Genomic DNA, 13,567 nt, shown 5'->3' on the forward strand with positions numbered 1-13,567 from the left:
TGTGTTTTATTTTTGGGTTCTGGAAAGATACCCTTATAAGAAATATTTGAAATTACTTTAAAAATATCTTTAAAAAAAAAAAAAAAAAGGATACAGAAAGTCTTCCAAAACAAATAATGCTGACTACATCCTCCTGGTATATTTCTGTATAATCTTTATCCTATATGTTTCATATTGGCAATTGGGTCCGGTGGCATGATGAAACTCATACTCAGTTCCTATGGCAAGGGGAACAGATGTATCTAGGTGGTTGAGCACCTGCTTCCCATGCATAAGGTCTTGGGTTCAATCTCTGGTACCTGCTAGAGAAAAATTATTAAAAAAAAAAAATTCCTGTGGCAAGAATATAAGCTGTAGTTATGTTCACGTGATAGTTTTGTCACATGATATCTAGCATCCTTTATTGTGATATTGGTGGCTGTTGTTGTTCAATGCCTAGATCCTTTAATTCATTGGGAGTTGCAGAATTGTGGTATTCTCATTTTATCATTCCCTCCCATTATTAGTTGAAATACTTTTATAAAGAGATGCTTTTCTTCATCTACTATTTGATAGCTAAGGTTACAGTTCATAATAGTGGGAAGCTAAAGGCACGGTTTTTAAATTTTTCCTATATATTCACCAGTTTTTCTTCTTGTCCTCTGAAGATGACTTGTTCTAAATATATATTTCATTAAGAACTCATGAATTTATCGGTATTTTAATGGCCTCTAGGAATCTCTTCAAGTTGGCTCCTGAGTCCTTTTGCTGTCATTTTAGTAGTTTTTGTCAGCCTCCTTGCCCTCTTTTATGACATGATTTTCCAGGTTCATCTTATACGTTCCCTACCCTAGACATGGAATCAGCAATTTTGTCCAAGGAGTCCTTATTCCCTTTAGTAGGAAATTGTAAGACTACACTGGGCACTGGGAATGCTTATTGGTACCAGGTTGGTGACTGTTTCTAGGTTTCTTCAGCAAACAGAGCTAGGAGATCAGCACATATAGAGAGGATGGGCACCTCTCTGTATATATGTATGTATGTATTTAATAATGCATGAGTTAGTGCTGACATTCTTTCATTTAAATTTAGGACTATAGGGTTTACTTCTTAATGTCTTCTATGTTACATCTGTATCTCTTCATCCACTCCAGGAATCCTACGTCTTAAAGTCATAGGAAATTATAGATTTGGAATACCTCATAATTACTCATTTATTTCATTTCACCTTACATATACAACAACCTTAGAATAGGAACACTAATTCTACCATTAGTATGATTACTGAGAGCAGTTTAAACATTTTTTGCGTATGCTCTCTCTACTGGCCACCCCCCATTTGTTTTATGGTTGTAACACTCTCTCTGTATGTCTGTGTCTCTACATAGTTAGTTATCCAAAGCTTTTTCTCTGGTAGATTCTGCTAGAAGGACTCCTGGAAACTGAGTCTTGCATGTTGAAAGCAGTTTATGCTCTTTATATTCAAAAGCCAATTTTGCTCATGTTTTTTTTCGTTTAGTATCTTAAATATGTTGCTCCATCTTCTTTAATCTGATGATAAATTAATTTTATTTCCTTAAAAGTCATTGCTGATTTTGTCTAGATGCCTAAATAATCTTTTTCTCGTAAAGTCTGATACAGTCATCTCTTCCACATCACGGGGATTAGAGATAACGGCACCCCCACGATCTGAAAAATCTGCGTAAATTTTTTTGACCCTCCCTTTGTACCAAAGAAGTCTGAATTTTTTCTTTTTCTTTTATGGGGTGTTTATAGTACCTTATTGTAAAATTTGGGTTAAGTATTATACAATACTATATATGTATTTTAACATTTCTGAGTTTCTAAACCTCTGTGTTGTCTGCTGGCCTTTGTTTGTTATTGGCAGCTTCCACAAAACTTCCCTCAAATTCCCATTTACTTTCTTATGCTCATCCCTGATTTAGTAAAACCATGATGGGGAAAGTTGCGATATGGAATTGATAACTGTAATTTACAGTATATTTTGGTCATTCTGGGTCAGTATGTAGTTTCAGATACTTTTATTTGGAAGTTTTCCTGAATTATAATTTTTAGTATTTGTTTTGTTCCCTTCTTTGATTTTCTTTCTGAGGGACTTGGTGTATCTGTATTTTGAATCTTCTTTACCTTCAGTATTTACTATTTTCTCTCAATCATTTTAGCTCTGTATTTCTTTTTGATTTTCAAAGTTTTTCTTTGTTTGCTCTTCTTAAGGTATAGTCTGTTACGTTATTTGTTCTTCTCTTTCTAGTTCAATATTTCTTTATCTTTTCCTAATTCTTTTCTAGTTCTATCATGTGCTTTCTGAGCTTTTCTAATTCTGATTTGTGTTATTTCATGTCTTATAATATTTGCATAGCATCTTTTAGGTTGTTTTCGAAATAAAAAGTTAATAAATTTTATCTAATTCTGTGGGTATGCTTTTCTGGACTATTTTCATTGTTTGCTAGGACGTTATCTTGCTTTTTATTCTCTCAGAATAACTTTTTGTAAAATTTGTGCTTTTTTAAAAAGTCAGATATTTGGAGTAGTTTGCATATGACTCATACTTTTTTTGATGCTCATTTTCTATGAAATTAGTTTTCTCAAACCTTTATGAGGAGGTGTATTCAGAATATCTTTGTTTTTAAAACTTCAGTGTATATGGCAACCAAAAATGTGATTACTTGCTTTCTGTAAGATATCCTAGATTCAGTATTATCCTCCATTTTGATCTAGACCTTCTCTTTCCTTCCTCTCTATTGTTTCTGTGCTGTTCATCTTTTATTTTGTGCCTACCACTTTCCTTGCAGTGTGAGTGCCTGTCCTGGAAGCCCTTGGCAATTTTTTTTTCAAGAGTTCATAGTGTCTAGATTGCCTTAGATTCTCAGACCTTCTTTTATTAGGCCCCCTTATAGTCAACTTGTATTAAGTTGAATTGCTTTTCCCAGTTTTAGCTTTTTTCCCTCACATTTGCCTCATGATGTTTTTCAGGGAATATCTTGGTTCTTTAAGTTTCTCCTGTTCTGTTCTCTGGAACACTAGATGTCCTCTTGCTTCCCATTCATCTCTCACACTCTGTGGTAGATATTATGTAAGTCTTTGTGCTTATATTTTAAGGATTGTGGACATAAATTGTGTGTTTTTCTTGTTATGTTGTTTGGGGGCTTTTTTTTTTAATTAATGTTTGCATTTAGAGAGGTACGAAAGTTATGCTGTCATTGTTGCAATCAGTGTGGTCTGCCTTTTTAAAAGTCTTTTTTTTTTAAAGATTTATTTATTTTTCTCCCCTTCCTGTGTCTACTTTCTGCGTGTTCTTCTTTGTCCGCTTCTGTTGTTGTCAGCGGCACAGGAATCTATGTTTCTTTTTGTTGCGTCATCTTGTTGTGTCAGCTCTCTGTGTGTCTCTTTGTGTGTGCGGCACCATTCCTGGGCAGGCTGCACTTTCTTTCGCACTGGGCGGCTCTCCTTACAGGGCACACTCCTTGCGCGTGGGGCTCCACTACGCCGGGGACACCCCACTGTGGCATGGCACTCCTTGGGCGCATCAGCACTGCGTGTAGGCCAGCTCCACACGGGAGAGGTAGGTCCGGGGTATTGAACCGCGGCCCCACCTTGGTAGACGGACGCCCTAACCACTGGGCCAAGTTCGTGTCCCTAAAAGTCTTAAAGCCATTTTAAAAAAATTTTTTTGTGGTAACATATATATACTTTGAAGTTTCCCATTTTAAGCATTTTAAGTGTGTACAATTCAATGGTATTAATTACATTCACAATGTTGTATACTGTCACCAACTATCCATTACCAAAAGTATTTCTTTACTCTCATACCAACTCCCCCTCTTCACATTCCTTGTTAACCTCTATCTACTCTCTCTTTAAAAGTTGGATTTTGTTATTAGGTGCACCTGTCATGCAAATAAGACTATTGTAACATTTTCCCCTTCAATTTGTGATAAAATTATTGCCAAAGGAAATTTCTAGTATTGTTAACTGATAAAGCTGAGGATCCAAAAAATTTCATTGTCTTTTATTAATTGATTTCACTCTAGGGAAATCGTTCTAGGAAAACAGTAAAAAAGAGGGAGGAATAAAAAGCAAGTATTTGTGCAAGAATGTTGATTCATTTTTTTGAATCAGTTCTGATATGATTTATAGTCAATAAAATTCACTAATTTTGGTTAGCTTTGACAAATGTGTGCAGTCCTATAATCACCACGATCATGATTTTCCTTACCCTGTAAAGTTTTCCCATCCCCTTTACAATCAGTCCCGTTTCTCTCACCTCCTGTCCCCCTGCAACTCCTTAGCTGTTTTTGTCAGTATAGGCTTGCCTTTTCTAGAATTTCTTATAAACAGAATTATATCATATACACTCTTTGTGTCTCGATTTTTTGCATTTGTTGAATGAGATATTCATTAGTGTTTATTGAGTGCTTACCATATGTCAGGCTCTGAAAGTTAACTCAGATCCTTTAGGAGCAATGTGTACTAGAAATTCAAGATTGAAGGGGTTAATAAGTACTTGTACCTCTTTATAGTCCTATGACAGTAGACAGTGGAGATGAGTAATAGGGTCCCTGCCCTTAGCGCTTATTTTCCAGTAGGGGAAACATATGTAAATATGTAGGTTATAATAAATGTGATCCTTTTTAGAAAGAAAGGCATGAACAAATGACTGAGGAAATACAGAGTAGAGAAATCATCTTTGTAGAAATCTCTGGATTGCAGATTTAAAGTATTTCTTACCTCTCAGAAAGAATCTTATGTGAAATCCCATCATACAATCATATTAGAAATTATATTTCATTACTCTTAACCTCAAGTGTTTCTTTTATTCTCACCCCTCTTTTGATCTTAAAATTGATTCTGTGTTTTGTTTCACTGAACTTTTTTTTTTTTTTAATATGGTCCTGGGGATTGAACCTGGGACCTTGTATATGCAAAGCAGGCATTCAACCACTGAACTACACCTGCCCCCGTTTCACTGATTTCTAATGAAAATGAATATTTATTTGTATTTTTCCTTTGGTATTTACCTTTTTCCTTATGAGGAACGAGTAAGGGTTCTCTATATGTTAAAACTATTAATCCTTTTTGTAGTTGTTTTATTTTTCTTTGATTGTAGGTCATAATGTTTTCATGGGTATTTGGTACAAAAGTTTAGTTTGTTTTATTATTGGTCTTTTTATTATTTCTTTTTTTGCTTTTAAGCTTGGAAGCCAATAGATCAGATATTAATCTGTATCTTTTTTGTTTTATTGTGGCTTAATTTTTGACATTTTAGCTTTCTATTGATCTGGAATTTATATTTGTTTATTCTTTTTTAGGATGGAAATGGAGTTGTGAGGGGTTACTACTTATCTGTGTTTCTGGAACTCTCAGCTGGCTTACCTGAAACTTCCAAGTAAGACACATAATTAAATAACAAACTTTAGTGTATAATTAGCATATATTCTCTCTTGGCAATTTTTATAGATTTGTTACTTTCAATTGCTGTATTTTTATCTATTTTGATGTACACTTGCATGGAATCCCTGGAATAATATGATAGCATAAAACATCAGTTCTGAAACTCTTTGGCCTCAGGATCCCAATGAGTTTTTTAAAATGTGTGTTATATTTATTGATATTTTCTGAATTAGAAAACTGAGAAAATTAAAAGATATTTATTTTAATTTACTTAACAATAACAGTAAACATATTAATGTAACTTTTTAATGAAAAATAACTTTTTCCAAAATAAAATATTGTTAGATAATTTTTTAAAGCAGTTTTATTGAGATACATTCACATATCATACAATCTATCCAAAGTGTATAATCAGTGACTTTTAGTGTAATCGCAACTTTCTGCACTCATCACCACAACAGAAGGACTATTACTGCTTTGCATTTTTGCGTATCTCTTCAGTGTCTGACTTAAAAGAAGACATCTGATTCTCGTATCTGCTTCAGCATTCAATCTTCTTTTTGATTGAAGTATATGTAAAAGCATACAATTCAGTGGTGTTTAGCATAATCATAGAATTGTGCAACCATCACCAACATCTTATTTCAGAACATTTTATTACATCATTAGCAGTCACTCCTCACCCCTACCCTTATCCCCTGGCAATCAATAATCTGCTTTTTGTCAAGGAGGAATATTTTTAAAAATTATTCAAATAATTGTCTATCTTATTTTGTATTATTCTACAGAAAGTAAGTGGTTGTTTGTTAAATGTTAGTTGGAATGTGGAATCTGGAATAGTATCAGACCTTTTGTCACTCTAGTGCATTAAAATCTGTTGATATGGGATGTGTTCTGCCAGCCAAAATGGAGTTAACAGAGACAGGTTTTACCCTTTCTTTTTAAACAACAGCAACAATAAAAACACACAAAAGCACCATCAGACAAAACTTTCTAGACATTGGACATCAGACAACATATAAAAAGCAATTCCAAGAAAGGGAAGCAAACAAGTGAGCTCTACAATTGCCCCAACTTACCACCTTGAGAGAGTTTCCAGGCTCCAATACAGAAGGAAGAACTGAGGCAAATCCTGTCAGGTTCACTGAGTTGAGGAGATGGTGCTGAGTCTGGGAAGGGCTAGGCAGCTAGACTTCATTGGACAGGATATCAGAAAGGAGAGAGCTACATAGCAAACCCTGGAGATCTGTAGAGGGTTCCGCCCCAGCTATTCAGCAGAGTACTGATTAGGGGATGTGTGTGAAGAAACTACCTGAGTTTGGGGAAAGAACTGTCTATAAGGTTTCGAGTTTATGATGAAAGATGTTGGATTTTGTCCAATGCTTTTTCTGTGTCAATTGAGATGATTATGTGGTTTTTTTTCCTTTCTTCTATTAATGTGGTATATTATATTGATTGATGTTCTTTTGAATCCCTCCTGCAATCCTGGGATAAATCCCACTTGATCAATCAATGTGCATACTCCTTTTAATGCACTATTGGATTTTATTTGCTAGCATTATCAAGGATTTTTGTGGCTGCATTCATTAGGACAGTTGGTCTGTAATTTTCTTTTCTTTTGATGTCTTTATCTGGTTTGGTGTCAGGGTAATTTTAGACTGATAAGACGAGTAAGGAAGTTTGAGTTTAGGAATGAGTGGTAGGAATAAATCATTGGTGAAGATAGCTGGTCCTGGAGTTTTTTTTGTTTGGAGATTTTCAATTACTGATTGAATCTCTTCATACAGGTCTGGTGAGATCTTTTATTACTTGAGTCAGTTTAGGTAGAAATTGTGTGTGTTTTAAGAAATTTGTGTATTTCCCCTAGATGATCTGATTTGTTGAAGTAGAAATTGTTCATAGTATTCTCTTATAATGCTTTTAATTTCTGCTGGGACTTTCTGGAGTGGGAGAGAAGCACTCAGTCTCTTGTACCATCTCAGCTCCCATGTCTGCTGCATCTCTTACTGTTTTTCTTCTCTGTGTTTTTTTGTTGTGTCATCTTGCTGTGCCAGCTCTCTGCATGGGCCCACTTGCCTTCACCAGGAGGCCCTGGGAATTGAACCCTGGACCTCCTCTAATTTGTTGATGGGAGCCCAATTACTTGAGCCATATTTGCTTCCCATCACATGACATTTTTAGACTTTGTGTGCCAAATGACAGAAATATTATTTTTACTGCATTTGTATTTAGATCATACAGGAAATAAAATGTGGACTTACATATCAAGAATATAACAACACTGATATTTCTATTTCCTGACTTTGTTAACTTTATCATGATTCTTTGTTCATATGGGTTCAAGTTACTCAGCTTTTGTTTCTAAGAGGATATTTTGATTTCTCCCACATTTTTGAAGGAGAATTTTCTGGACATAGAATTCTAGCTTTTCAATTTTTTTTCTTTGAGCACTTTAAATATATCATCTCAACCGCTTTCTGGCCTGTATCGTTTCTGATGAGAAATTGACATTTGATCTTATTGAGGATCTCTTATATGTGATGTGTTACTTCTCTCCTGCTTTTAGGAGTCTGTTGTTTTTGGTTCAAAAGTTTGACTCTGATGTGTCTCTTTGAATTTATTTTATTTGGAAGTGTTGAACTTCTTTGATATTTTCATTCATATCTTTTGTCAAATTTGGGAAGTTTTTGGCCATTATTTCTATAATTTTTCTATCTGCATTTTTCTCCTCCTGTGACTCTCATAATGCCTATGTTAATATGCTTTGTGTTGACTCCTAGATCCTTTAGGCTGTTAACTTTTTTTCATTCTTTTTCTTTTTCTTTGAATAATTTCTATTATCCTGTCTTCAAGTTTTTTTTTTGTTTGTTTTGTTTTTTAAGATTTATTTTTATTTATTTAATTCCCCTCCCCTCCCCCGGTTGTCTGTTTTCTGTGTCTTTTTGCTGCGTCTTGTTTCTTTGTCCGCTTCTGTTGTCATCAGCGGCACGGGAAGTGTGGGCGGCGCCATTCCTGGGCAGGCTGCTCCCTCCTTCGCGCTGGGCGGCTCTCCTTATGGGTGCACTCCTTGCGCGTGGGGCTCCTCTACGCTGGGGACACCCCTGCGTAGCAGGGCACTCCTTGCGCGCATCAGCACTGCGCATGGGCCAGCTCCACACGGGTCAAGGAGGCCCGGGGCTTGAACTGCGGACCTCCCATGTGGTAGACGGACGCCCTAACCACTGGGCCAAAGTCCGTTTCCCTATCCTGTCTTCAAGTTTACCAGTTTTTTCTTCTGCCTGTTCAAATCTGTTTAATTCCTCAGGTGAATTTTTTATTTTGTTATTGTGTTTGTTTGTTTTCCCCTCCCCCTCCACCCCGCCCTGCTGTTTTTGCTGTCTGTGTCCATTTGCTGTTTGATCTTCTGTATCTCTCTTTTTGTCTTCCCATCTTTTCTCCTCTAGGATTCACTGGGATTTGATCCTGGAGACCTCTGCTGTGGAGAGAAGTTCTCTGTCACCTACACCACCTCATTTCCTGGTTTCTGCTGCATTTCACCTTGACACTCCCCTTTGTCTCTCTTTTGTTGTGTCATCATTTTGCTGCGTGACTCACTGTGTGGGCACTGGCTCACCATGTGGGCACTTGGCTCACTGTGCAGGCATGCTTTCTTTTTTGCTTTTTTACCAGGAGGCCCCAGAGATCAAACCCAGGTCCTCCCATATGGTAGGGAGAAGGCCTGTCACTTGAGCCACATCTGCTTCCCTTGGTATTGTGGTTTTTGGTTGTTTGTTTTTTTTTTTCCAGATTGATTTCTCTCACCTCCCTGCCCCGCCCCCCCAGTTTGTTTGCTGTCTGTGTCTATTTGGTGTGTGTTCTTCTGTGACCGCTTCTATCCTTATCAGCGGCACTGGAAATCTGTGTTTCTTCTTGTTGCATCATCTTGTTGTGCCAGCTCTCCACGTGTGCAGTGCCATTTTTGGGCTGGATGCACTTTTTTTCGCACTGGGCGGCTCTCCTTACAGGGTGCACTTCTTGCACGTGGGACTCCCCTACGCGGGAGACACCCCAGTGTGGCACGGCACTCCTTGTGCACATCAGCACTGCGCATGGGCCAGCTCCACATGGGTCAAGGAGGCCCGGGGTTTGAACCGCGGACCTCCCAGGTGTTAGGCAGACGCCCTATCCATTGGACCAAGTCCGCTTCCCAGTATTGTGTTTTTAATCTCCAGAATTTCTGTTTGGTTCCTTTTCAGAATTTCTAGTTCCTCCTTAAGTTCATGCATGATTTTCCTGGTTTCCTTTAGTTTTTTGGTCCATGTTTTCCTTTTGTGCATTGAACTTAGGAGAGTGACTTAGTCTTTGATTAGTATTTCCCATGTCAGGCTCCCTCAGGGATGGTTTCTATTACTTTATTTTGTTCCTTTGAATGAGCCATTTCTTCTATTTCTTTGTGTGTCTTGTTAATATTTTTTTTATAATTGGACATTTGAGCCTTTTGATGTGTTAACTCTGGAAGTCAGATTCTCCCACTTAAGGATTCCTGGGGTTATTTATTTTTCATTGTCTGAGGCTATATTGTAGACTTGTGTTGGGTTCTCCTTCAGTGCTTATCCCAGTTTATTCTGGGTTAGCCTTCAATGAACAGTTAGGTTCTTCTCACGATTTTGAAGCCTTCATCTCGCCTTGGGCATGCATGGTAGCTTTCAAAAATTCCCCGGGATGCATCAGTAAATCTTGGGTGTCCCACATTCCCCTCTGAAAAAAGAGCAATTTCTTTCCCAGCTTTTCTTCCCAGGCCCAAGGGAAGTAGTCTCAACTACAGTTGTTTTTTTTTTTTGCTGAAGACAGCTGTGGTTTGCTCAACTGCATGCCACTGTTTATACCACTTTTGCACCCCAGGTGATTTCTGGGTTAGATTTCTGGGCTTAATTGAGCAAAATGTGTCATTTTTTTCAAGGAGCAGGCTGGAATGGAGATACAAATATGCTGAATTTGTACATTAGGTGTGCCAGTAATCAGACAACAGGGACCCTCATTGGGATGTGAATCACTGCACTGGCAATGTGGGACACCAGGCCACTGTCAGTTCCACAGACTGCCATGCCAAACTGGGGGAGAGACTAAGGCCAGTAAGAGTCCTGCAGCTTTCCTACCAATTTTAGGTTTTCCTTTTTCTGAGTCATCACTTGCTTAGCTGTTTACCCTTGATTGTTTTCCAGAGTTCTGGGAAAGTTGGTTCTGACAGATTCTACTTGTATTTTCAGTGTTTCGGTGGTGGGATGTTCACCATGAATGTCTTACCCACCATGTTGCTGATGTCATCTGATTAATGTACTTCTTGCTATACCTATTTTTCTTGCCTTGGGAAGATTTTACCTCTATTACTGATTTGTTGTTTTGGGGGGCATTTCTATTGCCTTTGTTACAGGCTTCATCTTAATATTTTTATTATTGATAAATATACTTCAGTAACTTAAAGTTCATATTGTCTTATAAACCTTAATTAAATAACATTTATCATTTGTATTAGTCTGCCAAATGGGTGCTGATGCAAAGTATCAGAAATCTCTTGGCTTTTACAAAGGGTATTTATTTGGGTACAAATGTTGGCTGCTACATTGTATTTTTGATGATGTTTCACATTGAATTTGTTCTATGTATTTTTGATAAAGTTAAAAGGGGGATACACTGCCTTCTTGAGTGTCTTCAGTAAATTGTACTACTAGAGCCACCTGTTACATTTATGGTTGGCTGGTAAGCATGGTATAGGGTCTTCATGGCTTCATAGGAATAAACAACCTATGCTAAAGAGCCTGTATTTGCCACCTCTTTGGGATCTTTGCCAATCTGAAAGATGCAAAATGGCATCTTGTTTGTAGTTTTTTGTTTTTATTGTTTTTTAATTGTATGTATTTATTCCCCCTCCCCTCATTGCATTCGCTGTCTGCTTGTCTTCTCTTTAGGAGGCCCTGGGACCCAAACTTAGGACCTCCCATGTGGGAGAGGGGCTCATTTGCTTGAGCCGCCTCATCTCTGTGGTTTGTTATGTCTCTCATTGTCTCTCCTCTTTGCATCTCCTTGTTGAGTCATCTTGTTGTGTCAGCTTGCTGCACCTGCCCAATGCCAACTTGCATTCTCCAGGAAGCTCCAGGAACCGAACCTGGACAACCATGTGGTAGGTGGTAGCTCAATTGCTTGAGGCACATCTGCTTCCCTTGCTTGTAGTTTTTATGTACAGTCCTTTGTTATGAATGAGCTGGAATAACTTCATATGTTTAAGAAACATTTGTATATTTTTCTGTGAACTGTGTTTTCATGTTCTTTGCCCATTTTTAAAAAATTGGGTTTGGGGACATTTTCTTTTTCAATTATCCTTCATTGCATGTGTGAGAGAATAGTCCATTGTCTGTGATCTAGACATTTTACAGTAATTGTTACTTATCTTTAAGATTGCTTGTGCTTTCCTCACCATGTTTGTCATTTGTCTTCGATGGTGATTTGTACTAGGCAGTCATTTTTGTTTGTTTGATTTTTAATAGTTAAGTATTTTTTTTTACTATAGCTTTTGTACTTTGAGTAATAGTTAAAATAGCCATTTCCATTCCAGTATTTTGAAGGAAGTCAGACATATTCAGCTTTGTTTTATTGTAGCTTAATATCATTACACTGTTCATATTCAAATATTTGATCCCTTTGAAGTTTATCCTGGTATATAGTATGATGTATAGATCCAGTCTTTTTTTCATTGACTTACCAGAATTATTTGAGGAGAAATTAGTGTTATGATGACTTCCCTTGCAAGAATACAAGTATCTTGATTTAGTTACTTATACTTTGATATAGTTAATGAATGATCTTTACAGATTATCAAATTCCTTGTGCATTTTGTTTTTAATATTTTTCTTTTTGTTGCTATTTTTGAAAATAGGTCTTTTTGATTACAGCTTCTAATCAACTTTTGTTTGGGAGATTATTACTATCTCATATTAATCTTTTAAAATATACTTTATAGTACTGTTATTATTTAATTAGGTTTTCCAGGTAAATAGTCATCCTTGAGCTAGTGATGGCATTACCTCATCTTTTCCAAAATTCCTGTATCCTAATTCCTTTTTCTTGTTTGGCTATCCTAGGTATTTTGTGTTCCAATGTAAATTTCAGAATCTGCTAGGCAATTTCTAAAACAATCCTATTGAGGGTTTGACTGGGTTGCTTTAAATTTATACAGTATTTTAGGGAAATTTAAGAACTTAAAAAAATTGTTTTCCAATTTAGGAAGATTGTATATTTCTCCATTTATTTTATGACCTTATTCTTGCAACAGTGTTTTATAGTTTTTGATAAAGGTTTTGCACATATTTTGTTGAATTAATCTTTGTATATGTTTTATACTATAATAAAGGATTTATTAAATTTTTAAAAAAAGCTTACGGTTACAAAGTCCTAAAGAGTCTAATTTATGGTTGCTTTCTCACCAAAGTCAGTTTCCAAGTGCTGAAGCAAGATGACAGTTGATCTCTGCGAGGGTTCAACCTTCCCCTCTGGGCTTCCTTTCTCTCAGGTGCAGGCTGGCATTAGGGCTTGTCTCTCAGGTTTCCTCTCTCTCCTGGCATAGGGCTTGTTTCTTTCTGTGTCTTCTATATCAGTCTTGGCTCTCTTCCCAAAGTTGCCTGCAAACTATCCGGTGAATGGCTTTTCTCTTCCTGGAACTTTAGCTGTTTGAGCCCTCTCCTATCTGCTGCTTGGCAGGATCAAAATGACAAGAGTTCCTTCCTCTTCTGGTGTCTTTGAGTGTCCTTTTATATCTGTCTATTAAGAAGGGTGGGGCTTAACCTGAGTCACACCTTACTGACATTGTGGAATCAAATTCCTAATTTTTACAGATAATTTAATCAAGGGCCACTCAACTCAATCTAATATAATCAAAAGGGTATCACATCCCGCATAGATTAGTTTATAAACATAATCTTTCTTTTTTTGGGATTCATAAAATAATCTCAAACTGTCACATCATTTAAGGTATTATGGGTTGTAAAAGATTGGAATTTGTGCATTTATTAGATGTTTTCTAAATACTTTAATGACACTTCTAATATGGATGAATTTTTACATATTTTAACATTTGTTGATTCTCTTAAAATGTCATTAACCTAAAGAAGATTTCTGAATACTTTTTTTATATAATTTTTTTTTG

General features: G+C 36.6%; 1 protein-coding gene across 7 annotated transcripts in view; it reads left to right on the forward strand.

Annotated features, from left to right (window-relative positions):
• The window catches only part of TRIM37 (tripartite motif containing 37), a 223,966-nt gene that overhangs the window by 75,020 nt on the left and 135,379 nt on the right, over positions 1–13,567 (forward strand). For all 7 annotated transcript variants that reach the window (XM_071210891.1, XM_058283891.1, XM_058283895.1 and 4 more), the window contains one exon: positions 5,310–5,386. In XM_071210891.1, coding sequence (XP_071066992.1) covers positions 5,310–5,386 — 77 coding nt within the window. The remainder of the gene's footprint in view (positions 1–5,309; positions 5,387–13,567) is intronic.

Source organism: Dasypus novemcinctus, chromosome 21 (genome assembly GCF_030445035.2).
Source record: "Dasypus novemcinctus isolate mDasNov1 chromosome 21, mDasNov1.1.hap2, whole genome shotgun sequence".
NCBI classification, from domain to species: Eukaryota; Metazoa; Chordata; class Mammalia; order Cingulata; family Dasypodidae; genus Dasypus; species Dasypus novemcinctus.